Source organism: Leucopleurus acutus (assembly GCF_964270905.1).
Source record: "Leucopleurus acutus genome assembly, chromosome: 15".
NCBI lineage: Eukaryota > Metazoa > Chordata > Mammalia > Artiodactyla > Delphinidae > Leucopleurus > Leucopleurus acutus.
This window is the reverse complement of record NC_139157.1, coordinates 21,447,204-21,473,845: the sequence shown is the minus strand read 5'-3', so window position 1 is coordinate 21,473,845 and position 26,642 is coordinate 21,447,204. Positions and strand designations below refer to the sequence as shown.

The 26,642-nt window shown below is 39.5% G+C and overlaps 1 protein-coding gene across 2 annotated transcripts in view; it reads left to right on the top strand.

Annotated features, from left to right (window-relative positions):
* Positions 1-25,353, top strand: part of AIG1 (androgen induced 1) — a 234,197-nt gene extending 208,844 nt beyond the window's left edge. The window contains exons 5-6 of one of the 2 annotated variants that reach the window (XM_082855613.1): positions 17,942-18,105; positions 24,676-25,353. In XM_082855613.1, coding sequence (XP_082711739.1) covers positions 17,942-18,105; positions 24,676-24,713 — 202 coding nt within the window. In that variant the 3' untranslated portion in view covers positions 24,714-25,353. Of the gene's footprint in view, positions 1-17,941; positions 19,224-24,675 lie in introns of those variants that run through there. The other variant, XM_082855612.1, reaches the window with a different exon arrangement.
* Positions 25,354-26,642: the final 1,289 nt, after the last annotated feature.

Below are 26,642 nucleotides of genomic sequence, written 5' to 3'. Positions count from 1 at the left end.
AAGCCTTTGAATTAATTTTCCTTTGAGGAAGGCACTGTGTAGAGGAAGCAATATTGGACACATACAAATCAAGTGAGGTTGATCTATTGAAATGTAGCTGGCAACGGTCCAGCTTCCTAGTTTGCTTTCAGTAGTTTATTTCTGAATGCATGCATCTTTAAACTATGCAGCTTGTTTTTACAAGAGACAGATAGGGGAGATGGCCTTAAATTGACTCTTGCTTTGCAATCCAAAGTATATCTTTTTTTTTTTTAACATCTTTATTGGAGTATAATTGCTTTACAATGGTGTGTTAGTTTCTGCTTTATAACAAAGTGAATCAGTTACACATATACATATGTTCCCATATCTCTTCCCTCTTGCGTCTCCCTCCCTCCCACCCTCCCTATCCCACCCCTCCAGGCGGTCACAAAGCACCGAGCTGATCTCCCTGTGCTATGTGGCTGCTTCCCACTAGCTATCTACCTTACGTTTGGTAGTGTATATATGTCCATGCCTCTCTCTCGCTTTGTCACAACTTACCCTTCCCCCTCCCCATATCCTCAAGTCCATTCTCTAGTAGGTCTGTGTGCAAGTTCCCCTGTGTTTATCTAATAATGAGGTTGGACAAGAATAATGCTGCCTCAGATTGCAGTGTCCAAGGCATTCATTAAAGTTAAGAATCAGTGCTCTTGCAGAGAAGCTTTATGCCTAATGTTGATCAGCCCTTTATTGTGTGGAGTTTGCATGTGTTCAAGTAGCAAGGAGCTCACCACAAAGGCCATCAGGTGGGTTTCCATGGTAGCAGTCCTTCTTTTGTTATTCCCATTTGAAACATAGATGGTATCCAAATACTCACCATGTCACTGCTTAATGAAAAGAAATAGAATATTGGTAACGCCAGTAAAGTCAGGAAGCTGGTCTTTGGGTGCAACACCAAAGGAGGACATGCTGTCCCCTCAGGTTTTCTTTTAAGCAGCTGTCCATGAAGCGGGACTAGTGTCCCTTTGATCTTATATTATGCCCTATAAATGACCTTCAGTGGCCTCATATCATTGCTCTAGGGACAAATAGAGCTAAATGATGACCAGGATAGTGCTGAATCTTATGAAAGACAAGTTTGTGATTGTAACTAAGAAGAGTGCAGTGTGAAACTAGGGAAGAAAAAAATCAGCTTTTTAACATATTAAGGATAACACTGTGGGAAGAAAATTGCTTCTGGATTTTTGTTGTGTTTGTGTAGGTGTTCACCTTTCCTAGTGACTCAACACCTGGATTTGCCCACTGTCTTTGTTGTTTAAAAATAAATGTAACTGGGAAGTGTCATTCCCATTGGCTGTGAATCAGTTATTGGAGTTCACAGCAGCACATGGGAGCTCTATGATGCAGCCTGGCTTGTTCTAACAGAGATCGCTGGAGAAGTCAACTGGTATTCAGTCATTCAAATAGAAGAATTTACTAAGGCTTAACATTATTTTTCTATTCAGTCCTCCCAAAACATCATTTCTGCCACTTACTCAGGAGAGAATAAAAACTGTAACTCTTAATTTAATTTACTTTTCTCCTTCCCAGAGACTAGGAGATCTGAAAACATTTATGAACTGGTAAGACTTTAGTGCTTTAATTTTAGCTATTTTAATTCATGAAACCTCCACAGGGCTCTATAGGGCTTTCCCTTGTAGTACTAACCTTCATCATAAATGGCTCAAGTAAATGTAAAATACGTGGGGGTATGTAAAATTATGCCAGATATTAAATATATTTTAAAATACTTTAAAAAGAAAACTTAAGTGAGATCGAGAGTAGGAATTACTATGGAACTGGATAAGAGTGTGGCTGGTGAGACAGAAATGGAAAGGACCCAGGACTGAGATGGAAGAAATTTAAACTGAATCAAGGGTTGAAGGTTTCCAGCTTGAAGTTGTTGGGAAGCATCCATTTACCTTTCAGGTGGGGTGGATGATAGAGGAAATGTGGGCTTTCCCAATGAACAGACAAGAATGAGTTCAAGGGAGAGATTCAAAGTCAGCAGGACTAGAAACTGGGGGACTTACTGAATACCAGAAGGAGAAAAAGCTAGGGCAAGCAATTAAGGTCTTGCAATAGAAAACAATTCTCAGGTCAGTGTTCATTTATCTATAGTTTCCATTGCTTTACTTAGAATTGACTTCGTTTACAAAATGTTGAAAGGAAAAGCCAACAACCTAGAATTCTTTATCCAGCAAAATTATCCTCCAAACGTGAAGGAAAAATAAAGATTTTCTCAGACAAAAAAAGAAAAACTGAGGGAATTCATTGCCTGCAAACCTGTCCTAGAAGAAATGTTAAAAGGTATTCTTTAGGGAGAAAGAAAATCATGAAGGTCAGAAATTTGGATCTACATAAAGAAAGGAATAACAGAAAAAAGAATAAGTGAAGATGAAATAAAATATTTTTTTTCTTACTCTTAATTGATCTATTAGAGAAGTGTTCCTCAAAATTACAATAGTAACAATGTATGTGGATACATGAAATGAATGACAATGAAGTTATAAGGGATGGAAATGAGGAAGTGAGAATACCCTGTATTAGGTATCTGTACTACCTAGGAATCAATATTTGAAAGTGGACTTATATTAGTTATGAATGTGAAACACTAGAAAAAATTTGCAAAAAGAAGTATAAGTGATATTCTGAGAGAGAAGAAAAAATGGAAGCATATAAAATACTAATTAAAACCAGAGAAAATGGAAACAAGGGAGAAGAAAATAAGAAACAAAAAACAAGTACAATGAATAGATACTACAAACAGTTATTAGTCCAACTATATCAATAATCACTTTAAATGTAAATGTTTAAATACATCAATTAAAAGACAAAGATAACAGTAACCAAATATGTGTTGCCTACAAGAAACCCACTTTAAATATAAAGACATAGATAGGCCAAGAGTAAAGGGATGGAGAAAGATTTAACAGGCTAATACTAATCAAAATAAAAATGGTTTAGCTATCTTTATTTCAGACAAAGCACACTTCAAAACAAACAAAATTATCACAGATAAGGAGAAGCACTATATAATGATAAAGGGATTTATTCTCCAAGAAGACATAACAACCTTTAATGTGTGCTTCTAACAACAGAACATCAAACCATGTGAGGGAAAAACTGATAGAACTACAAGAAGACGTAGTCAAATCCACTATTATAGTTGGAGATTACAACAACTGTTTTTCAGTAATTGATAGATCAAGCAGGCAAAAAATTAGTAAGGATATAGTTGACCTGAACAGCACCATCAATCAACTTGATCAAATTGACATACATAGAATACTCTATTCAACAAGAGCAGAGTACACATTCTACTCAAGCTCACATGGAACATTCACCAAGACAGATAGTATTCTGAGCCAGAAAACACACCTTAAATTTAAAAGTATAGAAATCATACAAAATATGTTCATAGTCCACAATGGAATTAAACTAGAAATTAATAACAGAAAGATATCTAAAAGATCCCAAAATATTTGGAGCTTAAGTAACATGCTAATAAACTACACAGGTCAAAGAAGAAGTGTCGAGAGAAATTTAAAATATTTTGAACTGAAAGAAGGTGAAGATACAACTTATCACATTATCAATAGATACAACTTATCGAATTATCAAAATTTATAGGATTCAGAAAATGCAGTGCTCAGAGGTTAATTCAGAATATTAAATGCATATATTAGAAAAGAAATAGATCTAAAACCAATAACCTAAATTTCCACTTTAAGAGACTAGAGAAAGAAGAGCAATTTAAACCAAAATCAATCAGAAGAAAGAAAATAATAAAAATTATAGATGAAATTGAAAACTGGAAATTGATAAAACCAAAAACTAATTCTTTGAAAAGGTCAGTAAAAGTGATTAAGCTCTACCCAGGTTAACCAGAAAAAGAACAGAGAAGACACACATTACTAATATTAGAAATTTAAGAGGAGTCTCACTACTGATCCCATGGACATTAAAAGAATAATTAAGGAATATTATGAACAACTCTGTGTCCACAAACTTGATAATAACTAGATGAAATGGACCAATTTACCAAAACTCACAGAGGAAAAATAGACAATCTGAATAGGCCTATGTCTACTAGAGAAATTAAATCAATTTTTAGTAACCTTCCAAAACAGAAAGCTTCAGGCCCAGAGGGTTTTACTGGTGAGTTCTACCAAATGTTTAAGGAAGAAATGATAACAATTCTTTACAATCTCTTTCAGAAAATAGAAGCAGAGAAAGCACCCTCTAACTCATTCTATGAGACCATCAATATCAATACTAGAAAAAGACATTACAAGAAGGAAACTTACAGACACATACCTCTCTTGAATATAGATGTAAAACTTCTCAAAAATATTAGCAAATCTAATCCAACAGTGTATAAAAAGTTTTATTCACCAAGACCAAGTGGAATTTATTCCAGGTATGCAAGACCAGTCAACATTGAAAAATCAATTAATGTAATCCACCACATCAACAGACTAAACACAAAAAATTGTATGATGATATTAATAGATGCAGAAAAAGAATTTGACAAAGGCCAACACCCACTCATGACTTAAAAAAAAAAAGAAAGAAAACTCAGCAAAGTATGAATAGAGGAGAACTTTCTGAGGTTGATAAAGAACATCTATCAGGGCTTCCCTGGTGGCGCAGTGGTTGAGAGTCCGCCTGCTGATGCAGGGGACACGGGTTCGTGCCCCGGTCTGGGAGGATCCCACATGCCGCGGAGCGGCTGGGCCCGTGAGCCGTGGCCGCTGGGCCTGCACGTCCAGAGCCTGTGCTCCGTGGCGGGAGAGGCCACAACAGTGAGAGGCCTGCGTACTGCAAAAAAAAAAAAAAAAAAAGAACATCTATCAAAAAAACCCACAGCTAACATCATACTTAATGGTGAAAAACTGGATGCTTTCTCTTTAATGTTGAGAACAAGTCAAGGATGTCCTCTCTAATCATTCCTGAAGTCCTAGTGCATCATTCCTAGCTAGTGCAATAAGACAAGAAAAGAAGATAAAAAATATACATAGATTAAGGGAAAGAATAAAACTGTTTTTGTTCACAGATGACATGATTGTCCATGTAAACAATCCAAAAGAATTAACAAAAAACTCCTGGAACTAATTAGTCACTGAATACAAGGTCTATTGATTTCCTGTGTACTAGCAATGAATAATTGGTATTTGAAATTGAAAACAATACCACTTACACTAGCATCAAAATAGTGAAATAGATAAAAATCTAACAAAATATGTACAAGATTTATATGCAAAACTATAAAACACTTGTGAAAGAAGTAAAAAAGATGTAAATAAGTAAAGGGAGAGTCTGTGTTCGTGGATTGGAAGACACAATATTTTTAAGATGTCAGTTCTTACCAGCTTGACCTATAGATTCAACACAAGCCCAATTAAGATCCCAGCAAGTTATTTTGTGGACATAAAAAACTGGATCTAAATTTTATGTTGAAAGGCAAAAGACCCAGAATAGCCAATGCAATATTGAAAAAGAAGAAAATTGGAGAACTGACACCACCTGATGTCAAGACTTACTATAAAGCTACAGTAATCAAGACACTGTGGTCTTAGTGAAAGGATATACACAAAGATCAATGAAACAAAATAGAGAGCGAGCCCAGAGGTAGAAACCTAGTCAACTGATACTTGACAAAGGAGCAAAGGTAATTCAATGAAGAAACGATACCTTTTCAACAAATTGTGCTGAGACAATTAGAAGTCCTTATGAAAAAAACTGAATGTAGACACAAACCTTATACCTTTCACAAAAAATAACTCAAAATGCATCATAAATCTAAATGTAAAACTCAATACCATCAACGCCCATAACAAAACACAAGGAATTTGGGTTTTAGATACAACACCAAAGCATAAGGAAAAAATATTGAAAACGTATTCAGCTTCCCAAAATATGTTACAAATGTATTTGGTGGGCAAAAATTGGAAAAAAAGAGAAAAGAGGTTGTAACAGAGCAGAACCCATATCTTTCATCTTAGCAAGTCAGAAGATAATATCTAAAATTGATAAGTCAAGAAACAGCAATATATGGGTATTTTTAAGAAACATGGGACTAAAGATAAACGAAACAGCTGAAATTGTTGAAATGTGGCTTCCTCAGGAGAACAGGATGGGGCATGGCAAGGAGACTAAGGGCTGCAGTTGGATAGGGCAGAGAGTTTCTGCTTTTTTAACTTCAGCTTTATAGAACTTTTGATGGTTTAATTTGGACAAAAATTAAAATGAAGTTGAAAAATGAACACTACAACTCAGCTTAAAAATAGTAATTGACTCTATTACTCCTCCCTCGCGCATAATACTAAGGTGTCATCTAATGTCTGTGTTACTGTTAGACTTGGGACCCTGTCTCAAGGGCAGGGACCACATCTACTTCACATACTGCTATATTCATGTCTGACACATCCAGGCCCTGATATGTATTCGTTGAATGAAAAAAAATGAAAGAAACATTTAGCAGCTGTAGAAGCAGCACACAGAGGACAAATGTGACAAATAATGCAGAGGTGGCCTCACTATAACTTGACACAGGGCACTGGCACAAAGCAGGAGCTCAGGAAATGTCTGGAAATGTTGCTGTTTATTAAAGAAGGTTGACAATTAGAGAGAGCATGGATCAAAGAAGATGTAGTCGTGGCAGGGATAACCCAAACATTGTTTGTAATCCTAAAATAAGAATCTAGGAGAGGGAGGTGCATGAAATGTGCTAGAGAGACACTAGAGATCATTTCGGCAAAATATGGAAAATTATGATTTTCAGTTGTGGGTATAGCGTGTTCTTCCTCCTCTTTTTCCAGAGGCAGTAGTTTAAACGCATGGCTTTCTCATTCCTGCAGCCAATTCTGATGATTGCTTGGGCCATAACAATCCCTTGCTGACCACACTTCCCACCTCCCTCCAGAAAGAACACATGTTCCCTATGGTGTTCAGAAATGTGTCAACTTGATGTTTGGTACCTGTATTCTTTGAGAAGGTCCGTCCAAATGATTAAAGTTAATAAGAAAAACCAGTCATGAATTTTATTAAGGGAAATTTGAATTGAATTCTCTCCAGGGCAACATCACCATAAGACCAGGTAGGCTGTAGAAAGTGGGACCCAAAGGAGGCCAATCATTTGAAACCAGTTTAGACGTGTGCCCGGACATTTGCTGTGGGAAAATATTCTGAGGTAGCTTATTGGCCTGCCTTTGTGGATAAATTACTCTGATATTTGTGATTTAGAATCAGGAAGAAAACACATCCCCTCATTACCTCATTACAGGAATTCATTCTAGGAGGCACACACAATTTGCCTGCTTCCCCAGGGATGGGTGGAGGGACTAGTAACCTTGAAAACATCTTTGTGAATGAGAAGTTGGGGAAAATATTCTATATTTCTGCATAAAGAGAAGCATTGGAAAGCTTACTCATTTATTTGGTTTGCTTGCTTTTTTGTCTAACCTAAGTTGACTGTGCTAAGAACTTCACACTATCTAACGACTACACCTCTGAGGGAAGCAGTACTGTTTACATCCTTTACCAAAGGGGAGACCAAGGCTCAAGAAGTTCAATAATACCCAAGGTGACCGGACTACCACGTGGACGATCTGGAAGTTGGTCTGAAGTATAAATGGCACAACTACATGAACAGGACCCGCTACATAATTTGTGGGGTCCAGAGCAAAACAAAAGTGTGGAGCCCCTTGTTCAAAAATTGTTACGAATTTCAAGATGGTGACAGCAGAGCATTAAGCCAACTGTGAGGCCCTTCTGAGCACAGGGCCCCATGTGTCTGCACCCATAAACCTTGCTCCATGTATAGATACATCCCAGGTTCTATAAATTTGGGCTAGCTCTAAGGAGAACATGGAAAAGACTTTGATGAATCTTAAATTATGATTTTACCTTAAAAGACTGTCTTGAAGAATACTCTATTAAACCTGCAGTAAATGAAGAATTATATAATTATGTCTGTAGCTTCTAAAATTATGCCTGTAACTGAGCTAGAGGATGTTTCAGCACTGCTTCAGATGGGAAGCCTCCATCTGGTATTTGCCTGTGAATTAACACTTTAATTCTCTAGCACCACCATACACATCACCAAGGAGAATTGTTTGAGCCCCGTTTTCAGAGCCCTGTTCTCTTCTAGACAAATGTCCTTTGTCATATTCCCTGGGACCTACAGCCTTTTCAGTGGGAAACTTGGCACTCCTCCTCAAGGGCACACCTTTGCACCCCGACTGCTGCTTGCTCCCACCTGGCACACAGTGGGGACTCAAGAAATGTTTGTTGAGTAAATTGGTGAGTACATGAACTCCAGAACACTTCAGAATTCTAGATTCTCAGAAATGTAGCAAGAACCAGTCTCCATGCAATCAATATTCAGGAGATGTCCAAGGGGCCTTTAGATTGGCCCTAAAATGAGACAGTTAGATCTAAAGAGAGGACTAGGTCTAAAGTCAGCATTTGAGCCAAAGGTCCAAACTACCCTTGAAAAGTCCTTCAGAAGCATCAGGTGGGAGGTACCATGTGAGACACACAGAATCCACTGGGCAAGAAGCTGATGCACATCCTTTGTCTAACCCCACCTTGGGGCACAGGCTCATTGCCTGCCAAGCAGAATCGTAAATTCCAGTAGGCTAACTGCACGTATGATGTGACTGTTTCTTAAGAGGTAAGTCAGAGCTTTCTCTGAAGGAAGTGTTTAATCATTTTATCCCTGCAGTTGCTTTTCTCCCCTTGGGAGACATTGTAAAATTCGATTTCTGAGTTTTATAAGAGACTCAGTCTTGTGTTAAAACGTCACCAAAACTGATTTATCTTACATCTTGTAAAATTTCTACATCTCACACATTTTCTACACTGAGCACGAGTTGCTTTTATATTCCGTGGGGAAAAAAAGAAAAAAATTTACACAGAGATTTCAAAGTTGGATCATACTTTTGGTTCCGAGCACATTAACAGCTGTTCCCATCCATTGTATCCTAGTCTTCAGAGCACAAGGGGAGCCTGGCATACAGGCTAAGAGCGAAACCACTCAGGTGGGTATCTCCGCTTCTCCACTTATTGACCCTCTCAGGGCCTTGGTGTCTTCATCCGTAAAATGGTACTAATATAATCCCTTCCCCAAAGATTTGCTCTTGTAAAACACTGAGCACCGTGCCTGTCACTAAGAATTCAATGTCATTAGCTATTAGCTGCTACTGCATATGAGTCTGTGTCCTGTGTCTTTTGCGCTAATAGCCCAGCTGTCAAATAGCCTAGCTCCTTATCTAAATGTGAATAATAAAAAGTAATAATAAAAAATAATAAAATCAGTTTTTCAATCCTCTTTCAAATAAACTAATCTTAAGAACTGAAAGGTAAGATAGGTACGTGTGTCTATCTAGGATGAACAAGGGCGACAGAGCCAAAAAAGGGAAGGGTGATATTTCCCGCTTACTACAACTCCTCAAGGGCTCCAGTGACCACCGCAATTCATGGTCTATATGATAGGATGAAATTTGGCCATGGGACAGAAAGAGCTATTGAGCTTGACAAGGGCAATTTTTCTTTACTTACTATTTATCTCATATCAGACAAAATAGACTTTAAAATAAAGACTATTACAAGAGACAAAGAAGGACACTACATAATGATCAGGGGGTCGATCCAAGAAGAAGATATAACAATTGTAAATATTTATGCACCCAACATAGGAGCACCTCAATACATAAGACAAATACTAACAGCCATAAAAGGGGAAATCGACAGGAACACAATCATAGTAGGGGACTTTAACACCCCACTTTCACCAATGGACAGATCATACAAAATGAAAATAAATAAGGAAACACAAGCTTTAAATGACACATTAAACAAGATGGACTTAATTGATATTTATAGGACATTCCATCCAAAAACAACAGAATACACACTTTTCTCAAGTGCTCATGGAACATTCTCCAGGATACATCATACCTTGGGTCACAAATCAAGCCTTGGTAGATTTAAGAAAATTGAAATCGTATCAAGTATCTTTTCTGACCACAATGCTATGAGACTAGATATCAATTACACGAAAAGATCTGTAAAAAATATTCATCATTTATACCTAGTCAAACAAAGTAGATTTCAGTGATACACATACCACTTGGAATCTGAAATTTTTCTTGCTTCCACTTTGTAGGTGGAAAGTCAGTTTTCTAATTATTCTCAATTCTCAAAGATACTGTGATAATAGATGCCTACTCTACCCTGGAACCACTTGTCCATTGGCTTCAAGACACTACACTTCTGTCTTTCTTCCATGTCTCTAGCCCATCTTTTTCAGCTTCTTTTTAACCTCATCCTCCTCAAACTACCCCTTAAATCTTGATCTTTTTCAGGGCTCTCTTATGGACATACTTCCTTCATACTGTGTACTCTACCTTAATCTGTTCTGATGGCCTCAACCACCATCTTTTTGCCAGTGAACCCAATATCTGTATTGCCGCATCAGTCCTTTCTCTACAGTCCAAACCCACGTAACTGCCTTCAAGATATCTCCACTTGGATATCTTACAGATGCCTCAAACTCAACGTGTCCAAACTGAATTCATCATCCCCCCAAATCAGCTCTCTGACAGCATTCCCTATCTCAGGAAATGGCAACACTCTCCACCCAGTTAATCAAGCCAGGAATCTATGATTAATCCTTAACTCATCTCAGTTCCCTCATTGCCTAAATCCAATCAATCACCAAGTTCTCTTAATTCCATTTCCTAAATCAGTGCCTTTCAAACTAATTTTACTGTAAATAAATGAAACATCCTTTGCATTATGACCCAACCAGCATGCGCGCGCGCACACACACACATACACACACATACAAGTGAAACTGAAGTTCTGAAAAAAAATTTATCATCGTTATATGCAAGGCTTTCTGATATTTTCTATTATGTTTTCTTCTGTTGTTGCTTTTTAAAATGCTAGTAACCAGTGGGTTACTGGCAAGTGTTTAACAACCAGCTCTTCTGGAGGCGAGGCAAGGAGAGCCAGATATGTAGCATTTGGCAGTTTTTGGTATAAATACTCCCACCATGGTTGAATTTAAGCCACCCACTAACAAGCCTGGAAACATCCTAAAGATACCAGCTCTCCTGACCATATATACAGCATGCAACTGCTTATGACCTACAGTTTTTGATGGACACTGGTCTAAATAGCTCTAAATCTACCAACTAATTTTCATTCCCAATGCTACCATTCTAGACCTGGCCACCACCGTTTCTGATACAATTGTTTTCCAGGTCAATCTGATCTGTTTTATATTTATTTAATACCCTTCAAAGACTTCCAGTTGTCCACACTAGGACAGAGTCTATAATTCTTACCATGGCTTAAAAAGCCACCCACAGTTTGGCACCTGCCTGCACCTCATGCCCTCTCCCTTGATTTCAGTAAGAATGGTTTCTTCTTGAACATCTGGGAATTCACCCTTGCTTTCATGTCTTTGGACATACTGTTCCATTTGACTAGAAAGTTCTTGCCTCCCACCTTTGTTCAACTAACTGTTACTCATCCTTCACATCACAGCTTAAATGCTACGTTATTCATTTATTCCTTCTCCTGCTATGTAACAGGCATTGTGGTAAGCACTGAGGATACAATGATATGTAGAAATAGACTCAGTCCCTCACCTCACAGAACTTAGATATGCTAGAAGGGGAGAACCATTATGCAAATGAAGATATCATTCAAATTTAAGTACTAATAAAAGGAGAGCTTAAAAAATAAAAGAGATTCATGGTTCTATAAGAATGTATAAAATCTGACCTACTCCAGCAGATCAGGGAAAACTTTCCAATGTGATGACTGGTTAGTTATAATAGTTGAGCTAAGCTATAAAATAGAAATATAACTTAATGAGTCTAAGGGGTGGATAACTAACAGCATAGGCAGAAACAGAAGCATGTGTAAATCCACATGGCAGGAAGCAACATGGTAAACTCAAGGAACCAGGAACCAAATGAAAGCCAGTGTAAGAGGAGCAAGGTAGGAGGTGGGGGTATGAGACAGGTAGAAGCCAGCTCTATGAAGGGCACTCTAGGCTTCATTAAAAATAGGGGGTCTTTGGGCTTCCCTGGTGGCGCAGTGGTTGAGAGACCGCCTGCCAATGCAGGGGACGCGGGTTCGTGCCCCGGTCTGGGAGGATCCCACATGCCGCGGAGTGGCTGGGCCCGTGAGCCATGGCCGCTGAGCCTGCGCGTCCGGAGCCTGCGCTCCGCAACGGGAGAGGCCACAGCAGTGAGAGGCCTGCGTACTGCAAAAAAAAAAAAAAAAAGCGACTTTGAAAAAGAGCAGTGGAAGGCCAATAACATGTTTGAGGCTGGCATATAATGTGTCAGGTTTCTAGTTTGAAACACTCTGGTGGTTATGAGAATGAACTGGAAGGAGGCAAAAGTAAATGCAGAGACAAACTAGAAGCTATTACACTACTCTAGACAGAGGTGATCACAACACAAATTAAGATGTTGTTTATGGAGATGGGAAAAACTGACTTATTAGAGAGATGTGTGAGACGACCTTAACAAGACAAAGTAATGGACTGAATATATATGCGGTGAAAGAGATGGACACAGCAAAGATGAACCCCAGGCTTGAGTTACAAAACTGAATGAATGATAGTACCATTGAATGAAATGGAATACCAGAGGAGGACCAAGCTTGTTGGAAAAAAGCATGACTTTGGCTGTAGCTGTATGGAGTTTGAGGTACCATTATAGATGTGTAAAATGAGATCTTCTGAGGACTATTTGATCAACCATTCTGGAACAGAGGAGAAATCTGGATTAGGACATAGATCTGTGGAATATCTGTATAGGTGGTAGACATGCAGCATTGAACATGGAAGAACTTATCAACCCAGAAGACATAATATGAGAAGAGTGTTTAAAAGCCAATCCTTAAGGAACTTCAGCGTTTAATGGCTGGAGTAAAGGGTGAACTTAGAAAGGAAACCAAGGAGAGCAGCCAACAAGGTAGGAAGAAAACAGGAGAAATTGAGGTCGAAGAGCTGATATGTTTCGGTGAAGCATAAGAAAAGAAGCCAGGCTGTTGGAGGAGGAGTGCAGAGTACAGACCAGGAATCAGTGAGTGCAGACTCACTGGAGAAGTTTGTCTTTGAAGAGAAGGAGACATGAGCAGTATTTGTGAAGTTGATGGAAACTTTTTGATTGTGTTTGAATGAGAAGCATTTGAGCATATTCATCAGCTGTGAAAAAACTGGTTTGAAAGGAAGGTGAATACACAAGAGAAAGAAAGCCTAATGGTAAGTGTGGTTCACAAAAAAGCAGAGAATGATCCCTGTGCCCCCATGACACTCCTACACTTACCCTAATTCTTACTACACTTGTGTTTTCTCTGTGAGTATCTGTATTCCTCGTTAGACTGTACTGCGTGAGAACAAGAATCACCCTTGCCTCATCTGCTTCTGTATCCCTAGTGTGCAGCAGAACTCAGACAGGAGGCATTAATAAATTTCATTCTTTTTTTTTTTTTTTTTTTGTGGTACACGGGCCTCTCACTGTCGTAGCCTCTCCCGTTGCGGAGCACAGGTTCCGGACACGCAGGCTCAGCGGCCATGGCTCACGGGCCCAGCCGCTCCGCGGCATGTGGGATCCTCCCAGACCGGGGCACGAACCCATGTCCCCTGCATCGGCAAGCAGACTCTCAACCACTGCGCCACCAGGGAGGCCCAATAAATTTCATTCTTAATTGCACATTCAAGTGAATGAAATTGGAGGTACACTTAATAAAATAGTCAACCCCAGAAGTCTCGTAGTACTATAGCATATGCATATATATGTATGCACATGCACACACACTATGGTTATCAATTTTTTTAGACTAAAATTTAAATTGACATCATTACCTTAAGCATAAGCTGTTTGGGCACTAAGATGAGAAGGTCTTAGAATGAGATCGAAGTTGAAAGTCAACCAAGAACTGAGAACTCTCCACAAATGGACGAGCAAGGCCGTGAGTCATTTTTGTGCAGAAAATTGAGCCCTGATTATATCAAGCAAACACATTGTGAAAGCACACAACCTGTTAAGACAAGTGGGTGCATCACTCACACCGATCCAGGTGAAACCCCACATAACAGGACTGCTATATCTGAGATGGTATGATGACTTACTAAGTCAAAACAACTTAAAAGAAAAGAAAAGAAAAGAAAACCTTCTCTTTGTTTTTGGAGACAATATTAAATGCCTCATGTAATGAAGCAAGTCCATGCAGGAGAAAAGAAATCAGGTGTGCGTTCCTTTCCCAGCTTTGCCATTTTTAAAGACAAGTTCTTTAGTCTCAGTTTCTTTATCTGTGAAATGGGGATAATCATACTTCATAGGGTGCTTGAATAAGTTAAGGGGGATTACATACTCAGAATAGCTCCACTTCCCTAACCTGAGAATTTTACATTTCCATTGTCAGTTCTGACATATTCTGACTATACTCTATAAACTCTGATTTTTACCTCAGTAGAATGAGGATGACATGCTATATCTGGGATTGCTGAGAAGACTAAGTAAGATAATGTGCATGAAGGTCCTTTGTGAAATAAAAAGAACTACTTTTTTAAATTGAATTATAGTTGACTTACAATATCATATTAGTTTCAGATGTACGACATAGTGATTTGATATTTTTATAGATTATTCTCCATATAAAATTATTATAAAATAGTGGCTATATTCCCTGTGTTGTACATTACATCCTTGTAGCTTATTTTGTACCTAGTGGTTTGTACCTCTTAATCCCCTTCACCTATCTTGCCCCTCCCCTCACACTTCTCCCTTCTGGTAACCACTAGTTCATTCTCTGTATCTGTGAGTCTGTTTCTGTTTTATTATATTAACTCATTTGTTGTATTTTTTAGATTTCACACATAAGTGATAACATGCAGTATTTGTCTTTCTCTTATTTATTTCACTAAGCATAATTCGCTCCAGGTCCACCCATGTTGTTGCAATGGCAAAATTTCATTTTTTTTATGGCTGAGTAATTTTTCATTGTGTATATATACCACATCTTTATCCATTCATCTGTTGATGAACACTTAAGAGAGTTTTCATGTCTTGGCTACTGCAAATAATGCCACTATGGACATTGGAGTGAATATATCTTTATGAATTAGTGTTTTCATTTTTTTCAGGTATAATTCCAGGAGTGGAATTGCTGGATCATATTGTAGTTCTATTTTTAATTTCTTGTGGAACTGCCATACTGTTTTCCATAGTGGCTGCACCAACTTACATTCCCACGAACGTATATTACGGTTCCCTTTTCGTTACATCTTCACCAACACTTATTATTTCTTGTCTTTTTGATGATGGCCATTCGGACAAGTATGAGATGATATCTCATTGTGGTTTTGACTTGCATTTCCCTGATGATTAGTGATGTTGAGCACCTCTTCATGTGCCTGTTGGCCATCATACAAAGAACTACTTAAATTAGGGAGCAGCAAACTACAGTCAGTGGGCCATATCCAGTCCACCCACCGTCTGTTTTCTTTTTGTTCTTTTATGACCCAGCTAAGAATGGTTTTTACATTATATAATGATTGGAAAAAATCAAAAGAAGATGAATATTTCAAGACATGTGAAAATTATATGAATACAAATTTCAATGTCTATAAATTTTTATTGGAACACGACCATATCATTTGTTTACATACAGTCTACAGCTGCTTTTACACTGCAGTGGCAGAGCTGAGAGTTGTGACAGGGACAGTAAGGCCTGCAAAACTGAGAATATTTACTAACTGGTCCTTTACAGAAAAGGTTTGCTGACAAAGGACATAGAGGAAAACCTAAAAGACACAAGGGAGCCCTGGGAAAACTGGGGGATATGGGAGTAAGAAGTAATGTTCTGGGCACAGGAACAAATACAGCATATTTTGTGTGCTCAAGGAAGAGCAGGAAGTCACTGTGGCTGGAGTGGAGTGAGTGAGGGGGGAGAGTAGTAAGAGAAAAGTCAGAAAAGTGCCCAGCCTGCTTAGGCAGGGCCTTGAAGAACCATCTAGGGACTTTGCTTATACTCAGTTGAGAGAGAAAAGCTACTGTGAGCAAAGTAGTGGCAAGACCTGACTTTAATTCAGATCAGCCTGGATGCTCCAATGGGAATGGACTATAATATAAACTGTAGCAAGGAGAAAACTGAGTCAAGAAGAGATTGCAGTGGTGCCGGTGAGAGGTGATGAATGGTTTGAGCCCAGATGGCAGTGGTGGCAATGGTGAGAAGTAGATATTTGGAGTATATTTGGAAAGTAGGGCCAATAGGATCTAAGGATGGATTGATTGGATGTGGATTTTGAGAAAAAATGACAAAAATGACCCTATATTTTCTGGCTCAAGCAATTGCTGGAGTAAGGTAGTAGTCATTGATTTGAGAAGGGAAGGATGTGGGAGACATATGTTTGCTTTTGGATGACAGAGGGAGGGGCAGATATGCAGGAATTAGGATGCAGGAATGGTGAGTACATCATGGAAACGTTAGCTTGGAGATGTATCCTCCAAGCGGAGATGTGCAGTGGACAATTGAGTATGGAACTCTGGAGATCAGGCTGGAGATATGAATTTAGGAGTCCTCTACAGATAGATGGGATGTGGCTATGGTTGTTATATCTATTCAGTATTATAAGATGATTCCATACAGACCAAAAGTGCATTGCAAACAACTTCTGAGGAATAGCGGCCTGGCATCAGAGACGTTACCAAAAGCTGCAAAGGAAAGTTTCGTTCAAGTAGAACAAAAGTAGAAAGCCAGGAACAAGTGTAAAAATATAACTAGCATTCATAATTAGAACTACTCCTAATTTGCCTAATTGAGGAAACAGTTTACAGTGAGTCAGATTATAATTTTATACGTTGGTTTGCAAAATCATTTACAGCTCTCTGATATTACATTTTGGGTATATTGCATATTATCTCCATAGAAATTAATAAGCCCTTTGATGGGTGCACAACACCTCCTTACAAGACAAGATTAGGACAAGATTAGGAAAATAAAACTGCCTGTAACATACGGACAAACAAAATATGATGCATCAGAATCCTTTAGGGTAGTTCAACTTAACTTCTGTTGATTCTCACAAATGCTTCAGTTTTTTTTGTTTTTGTTTTTAATTGTGACTAGCTTGGCTTCCTCTTTTGGTAAAAATCTTTTAGTTTGGACAGTTAGTCAAGGTGACCTGGATGGGCTTAATGAGTGCCTCTCCCCTCTACAGCAGTGTTTCTCAATCTTTCTTTCATTATTGACTCCCTCCACCAAGGAAATTTTTAGATATTTTTTTCCTAATTTCCACCCCATGGAAATGTTTTATTGTCATAAAATATGCATAGCAGAACATAATATTTATCACTTTAAGCATTTATAAGGGTACAAGTGAGTGTCATTGAATCCATTCACGTTGTTATTATAAGCATCATCACTATCTATACCCAAAATATTATCATTATCCCCAACTTAAGCTCTGTACCATATATAATCAATCATTCCCTATTCCCCACTCCCCCAGGCCCTGGTAACCTCTATTATACATTTCATCTCTATGAAGTATTCTAGGTATTCTAGTATCTTATATAAATAGAGTCATATAATATTTGTCCTTCTGTGTCTGGCTTATTTCACTTAGCATTAAGTTTTCAAGGTTCATCCATGTTGTAGCATGTATCAAAATTTCGTTCCTCTTTATGGCTGAATATTATTCCATTGTATGTGTATACAACATTCTGCTTATCCATTTATCAGCTGACAGACACCTGGGATGTTGCGAAGTATCAGAAGCAAACGGCGACTGGCATTGCTGAAGGATGTTTGTAGTAGGGGGTCTGTATTTGTTATATCAGCAGCTTTAAAATCTGACATGAGAGTAACTCCTGTCTCTGTCTCCTTTCGGATTCCACTGCAGGGTGTGTTGGGTGCATCATGTAACGGGGATGTGGGTGTACCCTTTCCTGGAACACATTGGCCCAGGAGCCAGAATCCTCTTCTTTGGGTCTACAACCATCTTAATGAACTTTTTGTACCTGCTGGGAGAAGTTCTGAACAGCTATATCTGGGATACACAGAGAAGTAAGTATTGTTTGGGGGAGCATAAAACAAAAGAATTGCTGCCTTAAAGAGTGTGTGCAGAGACGGATGGAAAATTCCACTGTAGCACAGGATCCCTTATGAAGAGTTTCATTTTTATAACTGCTGGCAGTTACCTGAAAGGTTTATTACTCACTTTGTCATATTAGCTAGTAAAACATCCAAATCTAAGACAAAAGAAGCATGTCTATAAAATTTTATAGGGAGAAATGTAGTGTTAGCAGAAAAAAAAAATTTAGGAAGTTCACTCTGATTAACAAAACACTGCCATAGCTAAAGGGACCCCGGGTGAAATAGACAAATTATTAAATGTAACCAAACAGTCTCATTAGAAATCACCCAAATCTCCACTTCTTACATCATCCTTCGCGTGGGGGCAGCAGCTTGCAAGAGGGCTTGCCACCACTCTGCCAGAACTCTCAGCAGCACAGAATACCTCTGGCAAGTGTGATGAAGCAGTGACTGTCACATTCAAGACTTGAAGGTGGCAAAGAGGGACGGGCAGTAAAGGGTAATACTTCATTGCTCCAAAAACTCTCTTAACCTATGATTTGATTTCCCTTTTGTTTCTATTTATGGCAGAGCCTCCATCTTGGCAAGGCACGTAATCTTACCCCAGCAGTGCAAAACAAAACTTATCCAAAGTGTATGTCAGATAACATAAAAATGGGAAGGTGGAAAAAACGACAGCACAGATATGTAGTGATTTGAGTGCTGCATGAAACTACATCCAAAGGCAAGATGGTTTGGGGATTTTAGAGAGCTCTGGGTATCGCCTCCGATACAGTCACAACATTGTAGACATCACCTGCAAATGATCGGTAATTCACAAACATTGAGCACCCTACTTTGTGCCAAATACTATGCCAGGAAGTTGATCTAATTAGACAAATAAAACACAGTCATTGCATGTTGTTGAACTGGACTTGTTCTGTGCATGGATCTTCTAGGACTGGATGCATCAAGGTGTTGGCCAATGTTAAATGGCCCAGAGGAATTTGAGGGTTTCATTTCTCAGTAACTGGCTTGATTTTAGGCAGTGGTCTATTAGAAAAAGTGTTAAATGTTTTTACCAATTCAGGCTACAGCTTGGGGGACCAGAAATTAGTCTTTTAATAATTTTCTTCTATGTTCAATGGGAATTGTAATCTTTCTCTATTAGATAACTTATAAAAATATTTAGTTAATTTACAAAAATATTTTCAAAACAAAATACAAACTTTTCTCAGCTTCTTGGGAGAAAGGCCATATTTAAATTTAAGCTAATGTGTCCAATCTATGTTATGCAGGAAGTACTTATGACTCCTGTTCCCCTTGATTAGCTCGATTCCATCGTTCATTTGGCCGTTATTCTACTACTTCTAAGAGAAGATTGCCTGAAAACCAGGAGAGAAAAGATCCAGTCTAGATTAATAGAATATTGCTTTTTAGCAGGTTTAAGTTAGACATTAAAAATGAATAGTGAAGCTAAGGTTTTCGTTGGGTTTGTTTTTAATGATCTGTCCAATTTAATTTGTGCCATTCTCTTAATAACGTGAGTTAAAGTTGACTAACATTTTGTAACTCATTTCAGATGTAGAGATTAATTTTATCTACATGGAACCATCTAGTTAATTCCCCAGAGGCAGATGTTTTGTGTCAAGTGCATTTTTTTTGTTTATGAGAGTGATTGCAAACTGATGGCCTCCTCCAAATTTTACCTGCCAAAAAGTTTTGTTAGGCCTACATAGGATTTTTGTTTTTGAACCAACATTTTTTTTTTTTAACACAAGTCTATTTATTTATTTATTTTTGGCTGTGTTGGGTCTTTCTGTGCGATGGCTTTCTCTAGTTGCGGCAAGCGGGGGCCACTCTTCATTGTGGTGTGCGGGCCTCTCACTATCGCGGCCTCTCTTGTTGCGGGGCACAGGCTCCAGACGCGCAGACTCAGTAGTTGCGGCTCACGGGCCTAGTTGCTCCGCGGCATGTGGGATCTTCCCAGACCAGGGCTCGAACCCGTGTCCCCTGCGTTAGCAGGCAGATTCTCAGCCACTGCACCACCAGGGAAACCCCTTGAACCAACATTTAAAAATTGGGAGATTTCACATAGAGGCCGGATTTCTCAGCTAATCAAGTATTTTAACATCTGGCAACACCAAGCCCACTATCCTCTTCTGGCAACAATGGATTAGAACTGAGTATCAGTTGCCCCCATTAGATGGCCCTTTAATTTTCCCTAGTTCTCACCAGGCCATTTTGCTCCCTTACAGTGGCTTGGTTCTGTAGGTAGTTGAGTTTGAAACTGTTGATTAAAAGCAGTTGTTTCTGTATGTGCATGTGTGTGTGTGTGTGTGTGTGTATTAGAAGGAACTGATTACAATCAAGTACAGTATTACAATCCTGAGTACATTTATTACACCCCAAATAAAACCCCCCAAGGAGCAGGAATACCACATTTGAGCCCCCTTCCTTGGATCCATCTTTACAGATTTTTAATGGCTCAGTTTCCTTCCTTTGGTTATGTTGGCTTCAACTTCAAAATAAAAAATCACATTATTACAGAATCTTAGAATCAAAAATTAGATTAGAAACCATCTATGCCAATTTTTCTTTTTACTAAGAGGCAGCTGAGGCCCAGCAATAAGTGACCCACCAAAATAAGTGGTTGCAAAGTCAACACCTTCTGACTGATGTTCAATCCTCTGTTATTTCTAGTAAAACATCACCATTGGAAACCCAGACACATGAGAGCTCAGAAATTTTACTCAGAATCATGGATCTAGCTTATAAAATAACAAAACAGATCAGCCTGATAGGAACTATGAACAAAAAGCCCTTAAAATAGGCTAAATTAACAATGAAGCATTTGCTCTTTTTAAAAGAAAGTAACTCAGACTTCCCTGGTGGTGCAGCGGTTAAGAATCCGCCTGCCAATGCAGGGGACACAGGTTTGAGCCCTGGTCCAGGAAGATCCCACATGCCACGGAGCAAATAAGCCCGTGAGCCGCAACTACCGAGCCTGCACTCTAGAGCCCACGAGCCAGAACTACTGAGCCTGTGTGCCCTAGAGCCCACGCGCCACAACTACTGAGCCCACGTGCTGCAACTACTGAAGCCCACACACCTAGAGCTCATGCTCTGCAACAAGAGAAGCCACCGCAATGAGAAGCCCATGCACCGCAATGAAGAGTAGCCCCCACTCGCCACAACTAGAGAAAGCCCGCACACAGCAACGAAGACCCAACGCAGCCAAAATAAATAAATATTTTTTAAAAAAATAAATGGAAGAAAAGAAAAGAAAGTAACTCAAGGTGGTTTTGTGGATGTTACATTGGTTTGCTAGGGAAGCTACAACAAAGGACCACTAAATAGCTTCAACAATAGAAATGTAATGTCCCACAGTTCTGGAGGCCTGAAGTCCAAAATCGGGGGGTTGGCAGGGTTGGTTGCTTCTGAGGACTGTGAGGGAGAGATCTGTCCCAGGCCTCTCTCCTTGGTTTGTAGATGACCGTCTTCATGTTTACATGGCATGCTCCCCTATACATGAGGCTACCTCCAAATTTCCCCTTTTTGTAAAGACATCAGCCATATTTGATTAGGGCTCACCCTAATTTTAACTTGGAAAAGACCCTATCCCCAAATACAATCACATTCTGAGGTAAGAGGGGTTATGTTTGAAGAGACACAATTCAGCCCGTAACATTCTACCTCTGCCCCGCAAAATTCATGTCCTTCATTCATGCAAAGTACATTCCCAACAACCCCCAAAGTATTTCCAGCATCAACTTTTATGTCCAAAATCTCATCTTAAATATCATCTAAATCAGGTATGGGTTAAGACCCGGGGTATGATTCGTCCTGAAGCAAAATTGCTCTCCAGTTGTGAACCTGTGAAACCAGACAGAAATGTATCTACTTCCAAAACCAGTGGTGGAACAGGCATAGAACATACATTCCCCTTTCCCAAAAAAAGAACCATAGGGAGAAAAGGGTCACAGTTCTCAACCAAGTTTGAAAGCCAGCAGGACAAATTCCGAGTTTAAGGCTTGAGACTAATCCTTTTTGGCTGAATGCCATACCCTCAGGTCTCATCAGGAAGGGGGGTGTGGCCCTGCACTCTTGGCACTGGGTGGCCGCCCTCGGGGGCCAAGGAGCAGCCAGCCGCTGAGCCACCTTCAGATTCATTCTTCCTTTATTTCAACCTGTCTCTGTCTCTTTCAGTCCAGGCTGGCAGTGTTTCTGCTGGTACAGAATTCTCCCATGTAATTCGTGGGGTCCCACATCATCAGATGAGAGGTCCCCCACAGGTCCTCCCTGGCTTCTCCCGAGACGGTCCCTTGGACCCATGATTCACATGCCTCATCTCTTTAGCACATGGTTGTGCAGACACACCCTTGGCCTTCTCTCAGATTCTGAGGTCCTGGGCATCAGGACTTCAACGCATGAATTTGAGGGAGACACAGTTCAGCCTATAATGGCTGAAATATTCTGTGCTTAAGCTAAAAATTTATTCTAATTCCAGTGTGTCCGACTGGGGTGACCAGTCTTATTAAAGTCAAATTTCAGACGAGGAGAAATGCAAGTGTCCAAAAGTGAAAGGTTGGGGTGAGGGCGGAGAAAGCAGGTAAAGAGCAGAAGGAAGAGGAGGTCGGAGCCACGCCCATGTGACAGAAACCTCCGCCTCTGTTCTCCCCCAGCCCCGCATCCAGCTCATGTCCCACACAGGCCCACGCAGGCCTCCAGGGTTCCAGCGCTGCCCTGCAGCCCCTCTCCCAGCATGGGGGACCCACACGTGACCGACTCCCTGAGGGTCAATCAGCTCTTCCTCTGCGTTCCTGAAAGAGCATCGTGCCTCAGCTTTGTGACAGGTTTCTTTCTGCTAGTGGTGTGGAAATTATACCTCTGGTTCTTCCAAATATTATTTACAGCTGTCTAATTTTTTCCCTCCACCTCAAAGCTGCCAGACTAAAGTAGGTGGGGAGCCATTTTCCCTGTCTGGGTCAATGAACACCCCCTGTTCTCCACCCCCACTTTTTAAGATTCCACTATTGCTGCCAACTCAACCCATCTGCAGGAGAACACTTAGGAGAAAAGAGACTTTGAAAAGAAAAGCAAGCAGTTATTAGCTTCTCCACAGGAGAGGGAACATGGGACGGAGCCGGGACCCAAGTCATGTGTTGCTGTTTGAACAGAATCTATGTTGTGTTTTTCCGCCTTTGCCTTGGTTACCCAACAACTAAGCCATGTCCTGCCTTCTCCCCCTCAACCCTATTCCTCCTCCCTTCAGACGTCCTTACTCTTCAATTTGAAGTTTTCCTTAACATGATTTCTGAGAAGTACTTTGGAAAAAGTGTTATAGATCTCTGCCAGTTCCTTAGTCATGAAAACCAAACCTAAAAGACTGTCTAAGGACACCTGTTCTGAGAATGTTACCCGCGCTCCGCTGCTACCACCCTGATCACACAAACACATGGTGCTAGGAGCTGGGAGCTGGGGGAAGGCGCGGGGGTGTCTCTCCTACTCTAAGCCCTATCGTGACGACCCTCCATGTTTCATTCTACTGCTTTACCACTAGTTCTCTATGGCCTTCTCTATGTTCACCGTTTATTAATTTATTCCATAAAGATTAATTGAACTCCTGCTCTCAGACAGACACTGTGTTAGGTGCTTGGGATATAATCAGGAACAAAACAGTTAAGGGCTCTACCTTCAGAGAATTTGCAACTTATAAGAGAATACCAACAAAACCTGCAATGCAGTATCTGGGGTTCTTTTATTCCAGCAAAAGGCTCTGAGAATTTGGTGTTAGGAGAAGGGTGTTTAAGTAGAAGCAAAAGAAAAAAGAAGTGGGGAGCATTTGCCAGATTTAACTTTAATTTATGAGAATGACTTAAATATTTTCATCTCCAGGAAAATGAAATATCACTAACTATTCATTACAGACAACAGGCAAGGTCTTACCGGTCCGGTACGTATGAGTCTTTCAGGAAGAAAAACATAGTTCTACCAGGCCTGGGTAGAACAGAGGGAGAACTTGAGTTTAAGTACACGTGGGTCTGGAAATAAATAGTTCTTGTGGCTAATAAGCTCTCTATGGGCCTTAAAAACAAAACAAAACAATAAACAAAAATGATTTGCTTTTGAAAATCCAGAGTCCTTGCCTTGGGAAGGGACAGGAGTAAAATAAAAATAAATGAGGGCTCTTTGAAACTCATCAGCTCCACACCTCCTGTTGCTAGAAGCTGGTTACAAGGCAGTCCGGTTGGGATTTCTGTGCAAACTCAACGAGTCAAGAACTAACTTGCGTCCCTCACTCCCAGAGGCCTTAAGAGCTGGGTGTGTCTCAGAGAAGTTATGTCCTGATTTGGGGAGAAGGGTAGGGAGGGAGGTCACTGAGGAAGTTTCTGGAGAAAGTTGTAAATGACTTTTCTTCTTAACGAGGAGAAAAGGGATGGGCATGCAGGGTGGGTGGGGAGAAGTGTGGAGAGATGCGAGTTCTTTTAAAGCAGCTTTGGCAAACCTGCTCCTAGTTTAATCTGATGTCCAAATAAAGAACTTTGCCTGTATTTCTAGGTATGGAAGAAGAGAAAGAGAAGCCTAAATTGGAATGAGATTTAAGTCTAAACGGAAGAGCAGGATGTAGCCACCAATGAAGACTCATTACCCCTGGGCATTGGTAATGCAGGAGAGGAAGCCTGAAAGAAACCAGTGGAATCCGCCTTCACCTCCCTGCCCCAGAGAGAGGGAACACCTTTTATGCAGAAATATATATGTAAGAATAAAATACAGATATTTCCAAAATAACTTGCCCTCAGTTGTGTTTTAAAGAATTCTTTCCAAATTCATTATTGATATTAACATCTTTTTTCTTTTTTTTACTTCTTCTAATGTTTAAAACTAAAATTGATCATTGGATTTTAATTTTTGCAATTGTAATTCCACTTAATCAAGGAAGAATAGACTCCTATTGTGTTTCTTGTTGAGAAATATGTGAAAGTCAAAGGAGCAGATGTGAAGCCTAGCATTCACGTATTTATTTAGTCCTTACAGGAGGCTGAAGAATGTAAGCATAAGCCTGGAGGAAACGAGATGGATGTTCCCTATTGCGATAACGTCACAGTTGTCTCAAACAAGGCAATATTAGTAATAATTGCATTGATTTAGTTAAAACCCTGAGTGTATTTGGATCTCATGATTTAATTTTGTGAAATATTTCCTAGATGCAAACTATAACCTTAATAAAGAGCAAGCAACCCCTAGCCTAATGCCTGCATGGTGCATCTCAAACCCCAACAACACTGGTGTTTCCTTTCTTATTTTTTTTCTATTACCTGTTGAAAATGGGTTTACCGAGCCTGGTTCTTGCAATTTTTTTATTTTAAAAATATGTATCTTTTTGATAAATCCAAAAAGAATAATTTTGTTGAAAAGAAAAGCTAACTTACAAAGTCTTTGACCATAATGATTTTTAAATAATACTAATGCCAAATAGGTAGTAGAAAACACATTAAAAATAAATCTTAGGGCTTCCCAGGTGGCACAGTGGTTGAGAGTCCACCTGCCAATGCAGGGGACACGGGTTCGTGCCCCGGTCCGGGAAGATCCCACATGCCGCGGAGCGGCTAGGCCCGTGAGCCAGGGCCGCTGAGCCTGCATGTCCGGAGCCTGTGCTCCGCAACGGGAGAGGCCACAACAGTGAGAGGCCCGCGTACCGCAAAAAAAAAAAAAATAAATCTTAGAGAAGTATAAGGAAGCAGCAAATAAAAGCAGAAATTAAGTAAGGTGGCAAGAAAAAAAAACAGCAGAATTGATAAATAAATTGATTAATAAATGCAGTATCTCATCTATACAAATAGCATTAAAATATGAAACTACTGATTTAACTGAAAAGAGAGAAACACAAACCACTTGGCAATACAAGCACAGATGTAAACAAATTTTTAATTATAAAAATATGTCTTATAGCTCTATGACAACAAATTCTTAGAAGCCAATGAAATTCAAGGAAAATGGATTCAATAAGAATTAGAAAGCTGTAATAGACTGATATTCGTGAAAGCCATTTTTTTTAACATCTTTATTGGAGTATAATTGCTTTACAAGGATGTGTTAGTTTCTGCTGTATAACAAAGTGAATCAGCTATACATAAACATATATCCTCATATCTCCTCCCGCTTGCATCTCTCTCCCACCCTCCCAATCCTACCCCTCTAGGTGGTCACAAAGCTCCGAGCTGATCTCCCTGTGGAAAGCCATTTTTTTTAATGTTCAATTAACTAGCTCCGAAAAAGGAGTTGGGTCCAGAGTATTTTATGAGCAAGTTCTTGAAAACTTTCAAGTAACAATTCTCATGTTTATTAAACTGTTCCAAGATTACAGAATGATGAAACACTTCCCAAATTATTTTTCAAAGTTAATAAAACCCTCAAAACAAAGGCAACATGCAAAAAAAGAACTCTTTTACTTGCTTTAGCTAAAATATCAGCAACATAAACCCAACACTACAGAAATCATTTTTCAAAAGTAAGGTTTATTCTAA